This window comes from Pseudophryne corroboree, chromosome 5 (genome assembly GCF_028390025.1).
Source record: "Pseudophryne corroboree isolate aPseCor3 chromosome 5, aPseCor3.hap2, whole genome shotgun sequence".
Lineage (NCBI taxonomy): Eukaryota > Metazoa > Chordata > Amphibia > Anura > Myobatrachidae > Pseudophryne > Pseudophryne corroboree.
In genome coordinates this window covers 662,989,426-663,006,856 of record NC_086448.1, presented here as the reverse complement: position 1 = coordinate 663,006,856, position 17,431 = coordinate 662,989,426, and the positions used below count along the sequence as shown (strand labels likewise).

General features: G+C 47.4%; 1 protein-coding gene across 1 annotated transcript in view; it reads left to right on the top strand.

Moving 5' to 3' along the window:
• PCMTD1 (protein-L-isoaspartate (D-aspartate) O-methyltransferase domain containing 1) overlaps positions 1–17,431 on the top strand; it is a 101,305-nt gene that overhangs the window by 75,091 nt on the left and 8,783 nt on the right. Inside the window, exons 4-5 of the mRNA XM_063923705.1 lie at positions 4,943–5,114; positions 6,942–7,065. Of these exons, the coding sequence (XP_063779775.1) occupies positions 4,943–5,114; positions 6,942–7,065 (296 nt within the window). The remainder of the gene's footprint in view (positions 1–4,942; positions 5,115–6,941; positions 7,066–17,431) is intronic.

Genomic DNA, 17,431 nt, shown 5'->3' with positions numbered 1-17,431 from the left:
TATTATTCCACGCTGTTTGTGGTACCGAAGCCGGACGGCTCGGTGAGACCAATTTTAAATCTGAAATCCTTGAACACTTACATAAAAAGGTTCAAATTCAAGATGGAGTCACTCAGAGCAGTGATAGCGAACCTGGAAGAAGGGGACTATATGGTGTCTCTGGACATCAAAGATGCTTATCTCCACGTCCCAATATACCCTTCTCACCAAGGGTACCTCAGGTTTGTAGTACAAAACTGTCATTATCAGTTTCAGACGCTGCCGTTTGGATTGTCCACGGCACCTCGGGTCTTTACCAAGGTAATGGCCGAAATGATGATTCTTCTACGAAGAAAAGGCATTTTAATTATCCCTTACTTGGACGATCTCCTGATAAGGGCAAGATCCAGGGAACAGTTAGAAGTCTGAGTAGCACTATCTCAGGTAGTGTTACGTCAGCACGGGTGGATTCTAAATATTCCAAAATCGCAGCTGATTCCAACGACACGTCTACTGTTCCTAGGAATGATTCTGGACACAGTCCAGAAGAAGGTGTTTCTCCCGGAGGAGAAGGCCAGGGAGTTATCCGAGCTAGTCAGGTACCTCCTAAAACCAGGCCAGGTCTCAGTGCATCAGTGCACGAGGGTCCTGGGAAAAATGGTGGCTTCTTACGAAGCGATTCCATTCGGAAGATTCCATGCAAGAACATTTCAGTGGGATCTACTGGACAAATGGTCCGGATCGCATCTGCAGATGCATCAGCGGATAACCCTGTCGCCAAGGACAAGGGTGTCTCTCCTGTGGTGGCTGCAGAGTGCTCATCTACTAGAGGGCCGCAGATTTGGCATTCAGGATTGGATCCTGGTAACCACGGATGCCAGCCTGAGAGGCTGGGGAGCAGTCACACAGGGAAGGAATTTCCAGGGCCTGTGGTCAAGCATGGAAACATCTCTTCATATAAACATTCTGTAACTAAGGGCCATTTACAATGCCCTAAGTCAAGCAAAACCTCTGCTTCAGGGTCAGGCGGTGTTGATCCAATCGGACAACATCACGTCAGTCGCCCACGTAAACAGACAGGGCGGCACGAGAAGCAGGAGGGCAATGGCAGAAGCTGCAAGGATTCTTCGCTGGGCGGAAAATCATGTGATAGCACTGTCAGCAGTTTTCATTCCGGGAGTGGACAACTGGGAAGCAGACTTCCTCAGCAGACACGACCTTCACCCGGGAGAGTGGGGACTTCACCCAGAAGTCTTCCACCTGATTGTAAACCGTTGGGAAAAACCAAAGGTGGACATGATGGCGTCACGTCTAAACAAAAAACTGGACAGATATTGCGCCAGGTCAAGGGACCCTCAGGCAATAGCAGTGGACGCTCTGGTAACGCCGTGGGTGTACCAGTCAGTGTATGTGTTCCCTCCTCTGCCTCTCATACCAAAAGTACTGAGAATCATAAGAAGGAGAGGAGTAAGAACTATACTCGTGGTCCCGGATTGGCCAAGAAGGACTTGGTACCCGGAACTTCAAGAGATGCTCACGGACGAACCGTGGCCTCTACCTCTAAGAAAGGACCTGCTACTGCTGGGGCCTTGTCTGTTCCAAGACTTACCGCGACTGCGTTTGACGGCATGGCGGTTGAACGCCGGATCCTGAGGGAAAAAGGCATTCCAGAAGAAGTCATTCCTACTCTGGTCAAAGCCAGGAAGGACGTAACCGCAAAACATTATCACCGCATTTGGCGTAAATATGTTGCGTGGTGTGAGGCCAAGAGGGCCCCTACAGAGGAATTTCAACTGGGTCGTTTCCTTCATTTCCTGCAAACAGGACTGTCTATGGGCCTAAAATTAGGGTCCATTAAGGTTCAAATTTCGGCCCTGTCGATTTTCTTCCAGAAAGAACTGGCTTCAGTACCTGAAGTTCAGACATTTGTAAAAGGGGTGCTGCACATACAGCCTCCTTTTTGTGCCTCCAGTGGCACCTTGGGATCTCAACGTGGTGTTGAGTTTTCTAAAGTCACATTGGTTTGAACCACTTTCCACTGTGGACTTGAAATATCTCACATGGAAGGTGTCGATGCTGTTAGCCTTGGCTTCAGCCAGGCGTGTGTCAGAATTGGCGGCTTTATCATATAAAAGCCCTTACTTAATTTTTCATTCTGACAGGGCGGAATTGAGGACTCGTCCTCAATTTCTACCTAAGGTGGTTTCTGCATTTCACATGAACCAACCTATTGTGGTACCTGCGGCTACCAGGGACTTAGAGGACTCTAAGTTGCTTGACGTTGTCAGGGCCTTAAAAATATATGTTTCCAGGACGGCTGGAGTCAGAAAATCTGACTCGCTGTTTATCCTGTATGCACCCAACAAGCTGGGTGCCCCTGCTTCTAAGCAGACGATTGCTCGTTGGATTTGTAGTACAATTCAGCTTGCACATTCTGTGGCAGGCCTGCCACAGCCAAAATCAATAAAAGCCCATTCCACAAGGAAAGTGGGCTCATCTTGGGCGGCTGCCCGAGGGGTCTCGGCTTTACAACTTTGCCGAGCAGCTACTTGGTCAGGGGCAAACACGTTTGCTAAATTCTACAAATTTGATACCCTGGCTGAGGAGGACCTGGAGTTCTCTCATTCGGTGCTGCAGAGTCATCCGCACTCTCCCGCCCGTTTGGGAGCTTTGGTATAATCCCCATGGTCCTTACGGAGTCCCAGCATCCACTAGGACGTCAGAGAAAATAAGATTTTACTTACCGATAAATCTATTTCTCGTAGTCCGTAGTGGATGCTGGGCGCCCATCCCTAGTGCGGATTGTCTGCAATACTTGTACATAGTTATTGTTACAAAAATTCGGGTTATTATTGTTGTGAGCCATCTTTTCAGAGGCTCCCTTGCGTTTATCATACTGTTAACTGGGTTCAGATCACAAGTTGTACGGTGTGATTGGTGTGGCTGGTATGAGTCTTACCCGGGATTCAATATCCTTCCTTATTATGTACGCTCGTCCGGGCACAGTATCCTAACTGAGGCTTGGAGGAGGGTCATAAGGGGAGGAGCCAGTGCACACCACCTGATCCTTAAGCTTTTATTTTGTGCCCTGTCTCCTGCGGAGCCGCTATTCCCCATGGTCCTTACGGAGTCCCAGCATCCACTACGGACTACGAGAAATAGATTTATCGGTAAGTAAAATCATATTATATGTTTGATGGCTCATATCCTTCCCATCAAATCATTTCATGATGGGAAGGATATGATCCATCAAACATGTATACCGTTATAACATTAAATAACTAATTATATTGAAGGAATAACACACTGAGCCCAAACAACATTTTAATTATTACTTTTATTAATTAATTTTTTTTGTATATGTATGTCTATATTACACAAAACAGGACATTTTAGAAAACATGGAATAAAAGTTAAAGTTGAAAGAAATAATACTTATACGGATATTAAATATTTCTTTCTCTTTAAGTGCGCCAACAAAAAAGACAATCCTGTTCTTTTGTTTTTTTTGTTCCTCTCAAGCTCCATCAGGTTGGATGAGAAGCGTCGGTGCACAGCCATTTTCAGATCCCTCCAGAGATGTTTAATCAGATTCAAGTCTAAGCTTTGGCTGGGCCACTGAAGCACATTCAGAGTTGTCCTGAAGCCACTCCTTTGATATTATGGCTGTGTGCTTAGGGTCGTTGTCCTGCTGAAAGATGAATCGTTGCCCCAGTCTGAGGTCAACAGCACTCTGCAGCAGGTTTTCATCCAAGATGTCTGTGTACATTGCTGCATTCATCTTTCCCTCTATCCTGACTAGTCTCCCAGTTCCTGCCACTGAAAATAATCCCCACAGCATGATGCTGCCACCACCATGCTTCACTGTAGGGATGGTATTGGCCTAGTGATGAGCCAGTGCCTGGTTTCCTCCAAACATGACGCCTGGCATTCACGCCAAAGAGTTCAATCTTCGTCTCATCAGACCAGAGAATTTTGTTTCTCATGGTCTGAGAGTCCTTCAGGTGCATTTTGGCAAACTCCAGACGGGCTTCCATGAGCTTTTTTACGAAGGAGTGGCCTCCATCTGGCCACTCTACCATACAGGCCTGATTGGTGGATTGATGCAGAGATGGTTGTCCTTCTGGAAGGTTCTCCTCTCTCCACAAAGGAATGCTGTAGCTCTGACAGAGTGACCATCGGATTCTTGGTCACCTCCCTGAATAAGGCCCTTCTCCCCCGATCCCTCAATTTAGATGGCCGGCGAGCTCTCGGAAGAGCCCTGGTGGTTCCGAACTTCTTCCATTTACGGATGATGGAGGCCACTATGCTCATTGGGACCGTCAAAGCAGCAGATATTTTTCTGTACCCTTCCCCAGATTTGTGCCTCAAGACAATCCTGTCTCTGAAGTCTACAGACCATTCCTTTGACTTCGTGATTGGTTTGTGCTCAGACATGCACTGTCAAGTGTGGGACCTTATAGGTGTGTGCCTATCCAAATCATGTCCAAACAACTGAATTTACCACAGGTGGACTCCAATTAAGCTGCAAGACCGTCTCAAGGATGATCAGTGGAAACAGGATGCACCCGAGTTCAATTTTGAGCTTCATCGCAAAGGCTGTGAATATTTATGTACATGTGATTTCTTAGTTTTTTATTTTTAATAATTTTGCAAATAATTTTGCAAAAATCATTAATTTGTTAGCTACTCCCCTTTATTTGTAAGGTTGACGTGTATGCATTCAAAACACATGCCCAAAGATGATATTCTGTCTGCTCAGCATCAGCTGGATTAAATTCCACAATGTAAATCATTCTACAAATGTTGGCTGCACAGTGATAGCAGTTTGTATAATTACCATTAGCGGTATACTCTAGTGGGCAAAGGTTTTTTTTTGTCTGAGGTTAACGTTTTCTTTAGCTCTAAGATTGTACTTTTTAATTTGTCAAATGCGATATAATTTTTTTTTTTATTATTTTAGATTTGAATTTTGTGAGCCGGCTTTTGTAGTTGGTAATTGTTTGGAGATAGCATCAGACAGTCCACAGTACGACCGGATTTATTGTGGTGCTGGCGTACAGAAAGACCATGAAAACTACATGAAAATTTTACTGAAAATCGGTGGGCTATTAGTAATGCCTATTGAAGACCAGGTGATACCTTGTTTACTCTTCATGCTGTCTTCAGTGTTCATACATAATGCAATTAAACCAATTACAGCTCTTTTACCTTGTAAAATGTACATATTAGCAATATAATTATTGTGAATGCTAGGAGGAGAGGATGATGAACTCAGAGATTATGTATTCAGGGACACCACTGAGAAGAAGACAGAGAAATAATATAAAGAATTCTATAGTCAAATGAGAACAGACTTAAAGAAATGGTGCAAGCCACGTGTAGTTGGGGAACGGAGTCCTGGAACATGGTCAGTGTCACTGAGCAATATTAAAGTCAGACAGGTCTTGGTTATAGTAAACTAAAGCTTACCACAAATTAGAATGATTTTGTTCCAACCTTCCAACTAGTTAGTGACTTGGTACTATGGGGGTCATTCTGAACTGATAGCACGCTGCCGTTCATCGCAGCGATCAGGTCAGAAGTGCGCATGCACCGGCCCATGCCAGACAGCTGACGGCTGTCATAGCCCAGCGATAGCCTCTGCCTGATTGACAGTCAGAGGCGTGAGGGGGCAGCACGGCAGTGTTTGGCCACCATTTTGTGGGCGCAGTCCGGCCAAAGCAGGCGTGGCTGGACCGTGCGGCAGGCGGGGCGCAGCAGCTGCATGATGTCACACGCAGCCGCTGCGACCATCACAACGACGAGTAACTCCCGGCCAGCACGCAGGAGTTGCGCTGGCAGGGAGTTACTCTTCAAGTACAAAAGCATCGCCGCTGTGCGATGCTTTTGTACTTGTGCGGTGGGGCCGGGCCTGACGTGGGGCAGACTAGCCCTGTGCTGGGCGCCCCCCCTCCCCCCGCATGTCAGTGTGGATGATTGTAGCTGTGCTAAATTTAGCACAGCTACGATCAGGTCTAAATCACCCCCTATAAGCGGGTAGTTTGTGGGAGCAAAACGTTAATCTGCCATTTCATGCCATTCCAACTTGCTGAAGAATACGCATTTGATTTCTCCCAACTAGTTGAACAACTATGGTTTTAGTGTAGAGAGAAATGGGACCCTTTATTTCTAACTGAATGATATTAACTCTGCCAAATCACGGTACTTACCTGCAGTGCAGCAACTCGCTCACAGCTGGTCCTGGCTCATTGCTATGCCTTTCCTGGCTTCCGTTGATACAGAGATAGTTGTCCCACCATCAGAAGCTTGTAGCTTACCAGGCAGTCTGCTCACTCTAACACTGCCTTCTCCTGCCAGGATCTCCATAGCCCAGGCTCCTCCCTGCATCTTAGCCATATCCTCCAGGACAGAGACAGCCTCATTTTCAATCCAAGATTGCATATGTGAAACTGCACCAGTCAGATAGTGTGTCAATCTGGTGTTCAAGGGTAACTGATGTGCACTTATTTACTGTGTGCATTTGAATGTGTGCTATACATGTACTGTAGATGGGCATAAGTCATTACTTGTGCATTATTCTTCTACTGTGAAAAGCCTCTTATTGTTACAGACTGAATATATTTATAGTGAGCAGTAGGTAGTACTGGGTGATAATTTATGGGCTTGCTTTTGCAGATGTTGACTGAACCCTTTATGAGATTGAAGGTAACAAGAACAGTGTTCTGTATTCCTATTTTGTTAATAGTGCTTGTGATTTATGGGCAGGATACATCATCAAACGTTTTCTTATGTCTGTCTTCTGGGGTCTACCTAGACACTGTTGACCTAATGAACCAAACCCATTTTAAAGTATAGCAAATTGAAAATTTGTTGCGGTAATGAAGAGGGAGAAACTCTGCAATTATAAATTGGTTAAATAAGTTTATTTAATAGAACCAACTTGTTCTGTTTCACTTCAGCTCACTCAGATCCAGAGAACAGGACAAAATACTTGGGAAAGCAAAAACATTTTAGCAGTTTCTTTTGCTCCCTTGATGCAACCAAGTAAGAATGACAACCACAAATCTGAAACTGTGAGATTGCGTAAGTATTTATTTATATGTGCCTTGTATCTCAAGAAGAAGTAAAGAAGAGAATGCTTATAAAGTTCACCTACACTTGTTATGTTAACAAAGATGATCAGTATCAGAAGCTTGTCAATGCTATACAAAAAATACTATGTAGTTTAGTCTGCCATATTTTGAAAGGTGCTGCTCAAAGTACATCCTTTTTTATTTTCAGTTCTCAGTACATTTGTACTTGTGGTACTGTAGTTTATAAATGCTTCTCACAAAGTTTTACTGGGTCTTCTATATGCCAAATTAACAGCAATTATACTGCGCTGGGGAATAATCTGAGAGATGATTCTGTAATATCCGTATGAATTCATTGATTCATTTTTTTCTCTAACGTCCTAAGTGGATGCTGGGGACTCCGTAAGGACCATGGGGAATAGCGGCTCCGCAGGAGACTGGGCACAAAAGTAAAGCTTTAGAACTACCTGGTGTGCACTGGCTCCTCCCCCTATGACCCTCCTCCAAAGCCTCAGTTAGATTTTTGTGCCCGAACGAGAAGGGTGCACACTAGGTGGCTCTCCTGAGCTGCTTAGTGAAAAGTTTAGTTTTAGGAATTACGTGACAGTGTCAGCTCTGTATAAAAGACAGTGGTTGACATGAGACAGCCGGCTACTCAGCTTGTGCCTGTCCAGACGTCTCATAGGCCGTCAGGGGCTCTAAAGCGCCCGTTACCTCAGATGGCAGATATAGACGCCGACACGGATACTGACTCCAGTGTCGACGGTGAAGAGACAAATGTGACTTCCTGTAGGGCCACACGTTACATGATTGAGGCAATGAAAAATGTTTTACACATTTCTGATAATACGAGTACCACCAAAAAGGGGTATTATGTTCGGTGAGGAAAAACTACCTGTAGTTTTCCTGAATCTGAGAAATTAAATGAGGTGTGTGATGATGCGTGGGTTTCCCCCGATAACAACTGATAATTTCTAAAATGTTATTGGCATTATATCCTTTCCCGCCAGAGGTTAGGGTGCGTTGGGAAACACCCCCTAGGGTGGATAAAGCGCTCACACGCTTGTAAGAACAAGGGCTCTACCCTCTCCTGAGATGGCCGCCCTTAAGGATCCTGCTGATAGAAAGCAGGAGGATATCCTAAAATGTATTTACACACATACTGGTGTTATACTGCGACCAGCAATCGCCTCGCCTGGATGTGCAGTGCTGGGTTGGCGTGGTCGGATTCCCTGACTGAAAATATTGATACCCTAGATAGGGACAGTATATTATTGCCTATAGAGCATTTAAAAGATGCATTTCTATATATGTGTGATGCACAGCGGAATATTTGCCGACTGGCATCAAGTCTAAGTGCGTTGTCCATTTCTGCCAGTAGAGGGTTATGGACACGACAGTGGTCAGGTGATGCGGATTCCAAACGGCATTTGGAAGTATTGCCTTATTAAGGGGAGGAGTTATTTGGGGTCGGTCTTTCAGACCTGGTGGCCACGGCAACAGCTGGGAAATCCACATTTGTACCCCAGGTCGCCTCTCAACATAAGAAGACGCCGTATTATCAGGCGCAGTCTTTTCGTGGGCAAGCGGGCAAAAGGTTCCTCATTTCTGCCCCGTGACAGAGGGAGAGGAAAAAGGCTGCAGAAATCAGCCAGTTCCCAGGAACAGAAGCCCTCTCCCGCCTCTGCCAAGCCCTCAGTATGACGCTGGGGCTTTACAAGCAGAATCAGGCATGGTGGGGGCCCGTCTCAATGAATTTCAGCGCGCAGTGGGCTCACTCGCAAGTAGACCCCTGGATCCTTCAGGTGATATCTCAGGGGTACAAATTGGAATTCGAGACATCTCCCCCTCGCCGTTTCCTAAAGTCGGCTTTACCGATGTCTCCTTCTGACAGGGAGGCAGTTTTGGAAGCCATTCACAAGCTGTATTCCCAGCAGGTGATAATCAAGGTACCCCTCCTGCAACAGGGAACGGGGTATTATTCCACACTGTTGTGGTACCGAAGCCGGACGGCTCGGTGAGACCGATTCTAAATCTAAAATCTTGAACACTTACATACGGAAGTTCAAATTCAAGATTGAGTCACTCAGAGCAGTGATTGCGAACCTGGAAGAAGGGGACTACATGATGTCTCGGGACATCAAGGATGCTTACCTTCATGTCCCAATTTACCCTTCTCACCAAGGGTACCTCAGGTTTATGGTACAGAACTGTCACTATCCGTTTCAGACGCTGCCGTATGGATGGTCCACGGCACCCCGGGTCTTTACCAAGGTAGTGGCCGAAATGATGATACTCCTTCGAAGGAAGGGAATTTTAGTTATCCCTTACTTGGACGATTCCCTGATAAGGGTAAGATCCAGGGAACAGTTGGAGGTCGGTATAGCACTATCTCAGGTAGTGTTGCGGCAGCACGATTGGATTCTCAATATTCCAAAATTGCAGCTGATTCCGACGACTCGTCTTCTGTTCCTAGGGATGATCCTGGACACAGTCCAGAAAAAGGTGTTTCTCCCGGAGGAGAAAGTCAGGGAGTTATCCGAGCTAGTCGGGAACCTCCTATAACCGAGCCAAGTCTCAGTACATCAATGAAATGGTTCTGGGAAAAATGGTGGCTTCCTACAAAGCAATCCCATTCGGCAGATTCCACGCGAGAACTTTCCAGTGGGACCTGCTGGACAAATGGTCCGGGTCGCATCTTCAGATGCATCAGCGGATAACCCTGTCACCAAGCACAAGGGTGTCTCTCCTGTGGTGGTTGCAGAGTGCTCATCTTCTAGAGGGCCGCACATTCAGGACTGGGTCCTGGTGACCACGGATGCCAGCCTGCGAGGCTGGGGAGCAGTCACACAGGGAAGGAATTTCCAGAGCTTATGGTCAAGCCTGGAGACATCACTTCACATAAATATCCTGAAGCTAAGGGCCATTTACAATGCTCTAAGCTCAGCAAGACCTCTGCTTCAAGGTCACCCGGAGTTGATCCATTCGGACAACATCACGGCAGTCACCCACGTAAACAGACAGGGTGACACAAGAAGCAGGAGGGCAATGGCAGAAGCTGCAAGGATTCTTCGCTGGGCGGAAAATCATGTGATAGCACTGTCAGCAGTATTCATTCCGGGAGTGGACAACTGGGAAGCAGACTTCCTCAGCAGACACGACCTCCACCCGGGAGAGTGGGGACTTCACCCAGAAGTCTTCCACATGTTTATAAAACTCGACAAGTATTGCGCCAGGTCAAGGGACCCTCAGGCAATAGTTGTGGACGCTCTGGTAACACAGTGGGTGTACCAGTCAGTGTATGTGTTCCCTCCTCTGCCTCTCATACCCAAGGTACTGAGAATTATAAGATGGAGAGGAGTAAGCACTATATTCGTGGCTCTGGATTGGCCAAGAAGGACTTGGTAACCGGAACTTCAAGAGATACTCACGGAGGATCCGTGGCCTCTACCTCTAAGAAGGGACCTGCTCCAGCAAGGACCCTGTCTGTTCCAAGACTTACCGCGGCTGCGTTTGACGGCATGGCGGTTGAACGCCGGATCCTGAAGGAGAAAGGCATTCCGGATGAAGTCATTCCTATCCTGATCAAAGCCAGGAAAGATATAACCGCAAAACATTATCACCGCATTTGGCGAAAATATGTTGCGTGGTGCGAGGCCAGTAAGGCCCCGACGGAGAAATTTTCAACTAGGTCGATTCCTACATTTCCTGCAAACAGGAGTGTCTATGGGCCTGAAATGGGGGTCCATTAAGGTTAAAATTTCGGCCCTGTCAATTTTCTTCCAAAAAGAACTAGCTTCAGTCCCTGAAGTTCAGACGTTTGTGAAAGGGGTACTGTATATACAGCCTCCTTTTGTGCCTCCAGTGGCACCTTGGGATCTAAATGTAGTTTTTGGGTTCCAAAAGTCACATTGGTTTGAACCACTTAAATAAGTGGAGTTAAAATATCTCGCATGGAAAGTGGTCATGCTGTTGGCCCTGGCCTGGGCCAGGTGCGTGTCAGAATTGGCGGCTTTATCCTGTAACAGCCCTCATCTGATTTTCCATTCGGACAGGGCGGAATTGAGGACTTGTCCTCAGTTTCTCCCTAAGGTGGTTTTCAGCGTTTCACCTGAATCAACCTATTGTGGTGCCTGCGGCTACTAGGGACTTGGAGGACTCCAAGTTGCTAGACGTTGTCAGAGCCCTGGAAATATAGGTTTCCAGGACGGCTGGAGTCAGAAAATCTGACTCGTTGTTTATTTTGTATGCACCCAACAAGCTGGGTGCTCCTGCTTCTAAGCAGACTATTGCTCGTTGGATTTGTAGTACAATTCAGCTTGCACATTCTGTGGCAGGCCTGCCACAGCCAAAATCTGTAAAAGCCCATTCCACAAGGAAGGTGGGCTCATCTTGGGCGGCTGCCCGAGGGGTCTCGGCTTTACAACTTTGCCGAGCAGCTACTTGGTCAGGAGCAAATACGTTTGTAAAATTCTACAAATTTGATACCCTGGCTGAGGAGGACCTGGAGTTCTCTCATTTGGTGCTGCAGAGTCATCCACACTCTCCCACCCGTTTGGGAGCTTTGGTATAATCCCCATGGTCCTTACGGAGTCCCCAGCATCCACTTAGGACGTTAGAGAAAATAAGAATTTACTTACCGATAATTCTATTTCTCGTAGTCCGTAGTGGATGCTGGGCGCCCATCCCAAGTGCGGATTGTCTGCAATACTGGTACATAGTTATTGTTACCAAAAAATCGGGTTATTGCTGTAGTGAGCCATCTTTTCTAGAGGCTCCTCTGTTATCATGCTGTTAACTGGGTTTAGATCACAAGTTATATGGTGTGATTGGTGTGGCTGGTATGAGTCTTACCCGGGATTCAAAATCCTTCCTTATTGTGTACGCTCGTCCGGGCACAGTATCCTAACTGAGGCTTTGGAGGAGGGTCATAGGGGGAGGAGCCAGTGCACACCAGGTAGTTCTAAAGCTTTACTTTTGTGCCCAGTCTCCTGCGGAGCCGCTATTCCCCATGGTCCTTACGGAGTCCCCAGCATCCACTACGGACTACGAGAAATAGAATTATCGGTAAGTAAATTCTTATTATTTCTTTAGTTAAGTAATTAATCTGGAGGATTGATACATTTAGACAAGTAGAACATAAATACAATATTAAGACACCTCATATTAAAATATAGCATCTATTTTCTGTAATAGACTGTGTTTGTGTACACACTAAGATAAGTTTCATTTTTAGCCTTAGAATAGCTTAATAGCTTAATAGAATAGCTTAAGCTTATGTGCATATATAAAGTACAGTTACTCAAATGAAGTGTTTGAAACAGTAGGTTTGTAATTGCTCCTAAGTAAGATCAAGTATTCCTTAAATATCTCTAATATTGTTGGTAGTTGCTTGAGGCGAATCCAATAAGTGATCCCAGGAGCAATAAGAGTTTGAATTTGCAGAAGCGCTCCTTCACTGTGTCATATCCTTTATGGGGTATATGCAATTCACGGCGAATCGCGGCAAATTATCGCCGTTTTTTAATTCGACACAATTCGACAGGTGAATTCCGGCAGGTGGCTGCCGGAATTCACCATATTCCATGAAAAACGGATTCGACAGTCCCGCGGGCGAAAAACGGCCGATTTGCCGGATTTTGCCGCGATTTAAAAAAACGGGAAAAACCAGAAAAAAAAATGGCGTGGGGTCCCCCCTTCAAAGCATAACCAGCCTCGGGCTCTTCGAGCTGGTCCTGGTTCTAAAAATGCGGGGAAAAATTGGGCAGGGATCCCCTGTATTTTTAAAACCAGCACCGGGCTCTGCGCCTTTTGCAAAAAATACGGGGGACAAAAAGAGTAGGGGTCCCCCGTATTTTATACACCAGCATCGGGCTCCACTAGCTGAACAGATAATGCCACAGCCGGGGGTCACTTTTATACAGTGCCCTGCGGCCGTGGCATTAAATATCCAACTAGTCACCCCTGGCCGGGGTACCCTGGGGGAGTGGGGACCCCTTCAATCAAGGGGTCCCCCCCACCCAGCCACCCAAGGGCCAGGGGTGAAGCCCGAGGCTGTCCCCCCCCCATCCAATGGCTGCGGATGGGAGGCTGATAGCCTTGAGAAAAATGACAAGAATATTGTTTTTTCCAGCAGTACTAAGTCCCAGCAAGCCTCCCCCGCAAGCTGGTACTTGGAGAACCACAAGTACCAGCATGCAGGAGAAAAACGGGCCCGCTGGTACCTGTAGTTCTACTGGAAAAAAAATACCCAAATAAAAACAGTACACAGACACAGTGACCGTAAAACTTTATTACACACTGCCGACACACACATACTTACCTATGTTGACACGCCGACTGCCACGGTCTCCGACGATCCGAGGGTACCTGTGAAAAAAATTATACTCACCTTCCAGCGTCCAGAGGTACATCCACGTCCAGAGATACATCCACGTACTTGTTAAAAAAACAAAACGAACACCCGTGCCATGCCGGACTGAAAGGGGTCCCATGCTTTCACATCAGACCCCTTTCCCCGAATGCCGGGACACCACGTGACTCCTGTCACTGAAGTCCCTTCAGCCAATCAGGAAGCGCTACTTCCGTGGCGCTCACCTGATTGGCTGTGCGCTGTCTGAGCTGTCAGACAGCGCATCGCAAAGCCTCTCCATTACTTTCAATGGTGAGAACTTTGCCGTCTGCGGGGGTTACCCGCGGTCAGCCGCTGACCGGCGGGTGACCGCACCGCTAGCCGCTAAGTTCCCACCATTGAAAGTAATGGACGGAGCTGTGCGATGCGCTGTCTGACAGCTCAGACAACGCACAGCCAATCAGGTGAGCGCAACGAAGTTGCGCTTCCTGATTGGCTTTAGAGACCTTTCTGTGACAGCTGTCACTCTGAGAGGTCTCTTTGCATTCGGGGATAGGGGTCCCATGTGTAAGCATGGGACCCCTTTCAGTCCGGCATGGTACGGGTGTCCGTTTTTTTTTTTTTTAACAAGTACGTGGATTTATCTCTGGACCCTGGTGAGTATATTGATCTTTTCTTTTCAGGTATCCGTGGATTCTACTTGGAGAAGAGGACCGATGTCGGCGTGTGAACATAGGTAAGTATGTGTGTGTCGACGTATGAAATAAAGTTTCTCTGACGTCCTAAGTGGATGCTGGGGACTCCGTCAGGACCATGGGGAATAGCGGCTCCGCAGGAGACAGGGCACAAAAGTAAAAGCTTTAGGATCAGGTGGTGTGCACTGGCTCCTCCCCCTATGACCCTCCTCCAAGCCTCAGTTAGGTTTTTGTGCCCGGCCGAGAAGGGTGCAATCTAGGTGGCTCTCCTAAAGAGCTGCTTAGAGTAAAAGTTTTGTTAGGTTTTTTATTTTCAGTGAGTCCTGCTGGCAACAGGCTCACTGCAACGAGGGACTTAGGGGAGAAGAAGTGAACTCACCTGCGTGCAGGATGGATTGGCTTCTTAGGCTACTGGACACTAGCTCCAGAGGGACGATCACAGGTACAGCCTGGATGGGTCACCGGAGCCGCGCCGCCGACCCCCTTGCAGATGCTGAAGAAAGAAGAGGTCCAGAAATCGGCGGCTGAAGACTTCTCAGTCTTCATGAGGTAGTGCACAGCACTGCAGCTGTGCGCCATTGCTCTCAGCACACTTCACACCAACGGTCACTGAGGGTGCAGGGCGCTTGGGGGGGCGCCCTGGGCAGCAATGAAAGTACCTATGCTGGCTAAAAATACATCACATATAGCCCCTGGGGCTATATGGATGTATTTAACCCCTGCCAGGTTGTCAGAAAAACGGGAGAAGAAGCCCGCCGAAAAGGGGGCGGGGCCTATTCTCCTCAGCACACAGCACCATTTTCCTACACAGCTCCGCTGCTAGGAAGGCTCCCAGGCTCTCCCCTGCACTGCACTACAGAAACAGGGTTAAAACAGAGAGGGGGGGCACTTATTTGGCGATATTATTATATATTAAGATGCTATAAGGGAAAACACTTATATAAGGTTGTCCCTGTATAATATAGCGTTTTGGTGTGTGCTGGCAAACTCTCCCTCTGTCTCCCCAAAGGGCTAGTGGGGTCCTGTCCTCTATCAGAGCATTCCCTGTGTGTGTGCTGTGTGTCGGTACGTGTGTGTCGACATGTATGAGGACGATGTTGGTGAGGAGGCGGAGCAATTGCCTGTAATGGTGATGTCACTCTCTAGGGAGTCGACACCGGAATGGATGGCTTATTTAGGGAATTACGTGATAATGTCAACACGCTGCAAGGTCGGTTGACGACATGAGACGGCCGGCAAACCAATTAGTACCTGTCCAGGCGTCTCAAACACCGTCAGGGGCTTTAAAACGCCCATTTACCTCAGTCGGTCGACACAGACACAGACACGGACACTGACTCCAGTGTCGACGGTGAAGAAACAAACGTATTTTCCATTTGGGCCACACGTTACATGTTAAGGGCAATGAAGGAGGTGTTACATATTTCTGATACTACAAGTACCACAAAAGAGGGTATTATGTGGGGTGTGAAAAAACTACCTGTAGTTTTTCCTGAATCAGATAAATTAAATGAAGTGTGTGATGATGCGTGGGTTTCCCCCGATAGAAAATTATTGGCGTTATACCCTTTCCCGCCAGAAGTTAGGGCGCGTTGGGAAACACCCCTTAGGGTGGATAAGGCGCTCACACGCTTATCAAAACAAGTGGCGTTACCGTCTCCAGATACGGCCGCCCTCAAGGAGCCAGCTGATAGGAGGCTGGAAAATATCCTAAAAAGTATATACACACATACTGGTGTTATACTGCGACCAGCGATCGCCTCAGCCTGGATGTGCAGCGCTGGGGTGGCTTGGTCGGATTCCCTGACTGAAAATATTGATACCCTTGACAGGGACAGTATTTTATTGACTATAGAGCATTTAAAGGATGCATTTCTATATATGCGAGATGCACAGAGGGATATTTGCACTCTGGCATCAAGAGTAAGTGCGATGTCCATATCTGCCAGAAGATGTTTATGGACACGACAGTGGTCAGGTGATGCAGATTCCAAACGGCACATGGAAGTATTGCCGTATAAAGGGGAGAAGTTATTTGGGGTCGGTCCATCGGACCTGGTGGCCACGGCAACAGCTGAAAAATCCACCTTTTTTACCCCAAGTCACATCTCAGCAGAAAAAGACACCGTCTTTTCAGCCGCAGTCCTTTCGTCCCCATAAGGGCAAGCAGGCAAAAGGCCAGTCATATCTGCCCAGGGATAGAGGAAAGGGAAGAAGACTGCAGCAGGCAGCCCATTCCCAGGAACAGAAGCCCTCCACCGCTTTTGCCAAGTCCTCAGCATGACGCTGGGGCCGTACAAGCGGACTCAGGTGCGGTGGGGGGTCGTCTCAAGAGTTTCAGCGCGCAGTGGGCTCACTCGCAAGTGGACCCCTGGATCCTACAAGTAGTATCCCAGGGGTACAGATTGGAATTCGAGACGTCTCCCCCTCGCAGGTTCCTGAAGTCTGCTTTACCAACGTCTCCCTCCGACAGGGAGGCAGTATTGGAAACAATTCACAAGCTGTATTCCCAGCAGGTGATAATCAAAGTACCCCTCCTACAACAAGGAAAGGGGTATTATTCCACACTATATTGTGGTACTGAAGCCAGACGGCTCGGTGAGACCTATTCTAAATCTGAAATATTTGAACATTTACATACAAAGGTTCAAATCAAGATGGAGTCACTCGGAGCAGTGATAGCGAACCAGGAAGAAGGGGACTATATGGTGTCCCTGGACATCAAGGATGCTTACCTCCATGTCCCAATTTGCCCTTCTCACCAAGGGTACCTCAGGTTCGTGGTACAAAACTGTCACTATCAGTTTCAGACGCTGCCGTTTGGATTGTCCACGGCACCCCGGGTCTTTACCAAGGTAATGGCCGAAATGATGATTCTTCTTCAAAGAAAAGGCGTCTTAATTATCCCTTACTTGGACGATCTCCTGATAAGGGCAAGGTCCAGAGAACAGTTGGAGGTCGGAGTAGCACTATCTCAAGTAGTTCTACGACAGCACGGGTGGATTCTAAATATTCCAAAATCGCAGCTGTCTCCGACGACACGTCTGCTGTTCCTAGGGATGATTCTGGACACAGTCCAGAAAAAGGGGTTTCTCCCGGAGGAGAAAGCCAGGGAGTTATCCGAGCTAGTCAGGAACCTCCTAAAACCAGGAAAAGTGTCAGTGCATCATTGCACAAGGGTCCTGGGAAAAATGGTGGCTTCTTACGAAGCGATTCCATTCGGCAGATTTCACGCAAGAACTTTTCAGTGGGATCTGCTGGAAAAATGGTCCGGATCGCATCTTCAGATGCATCTGCGGATAACCCTGTCTCCAAGGACAAGGGTGTCT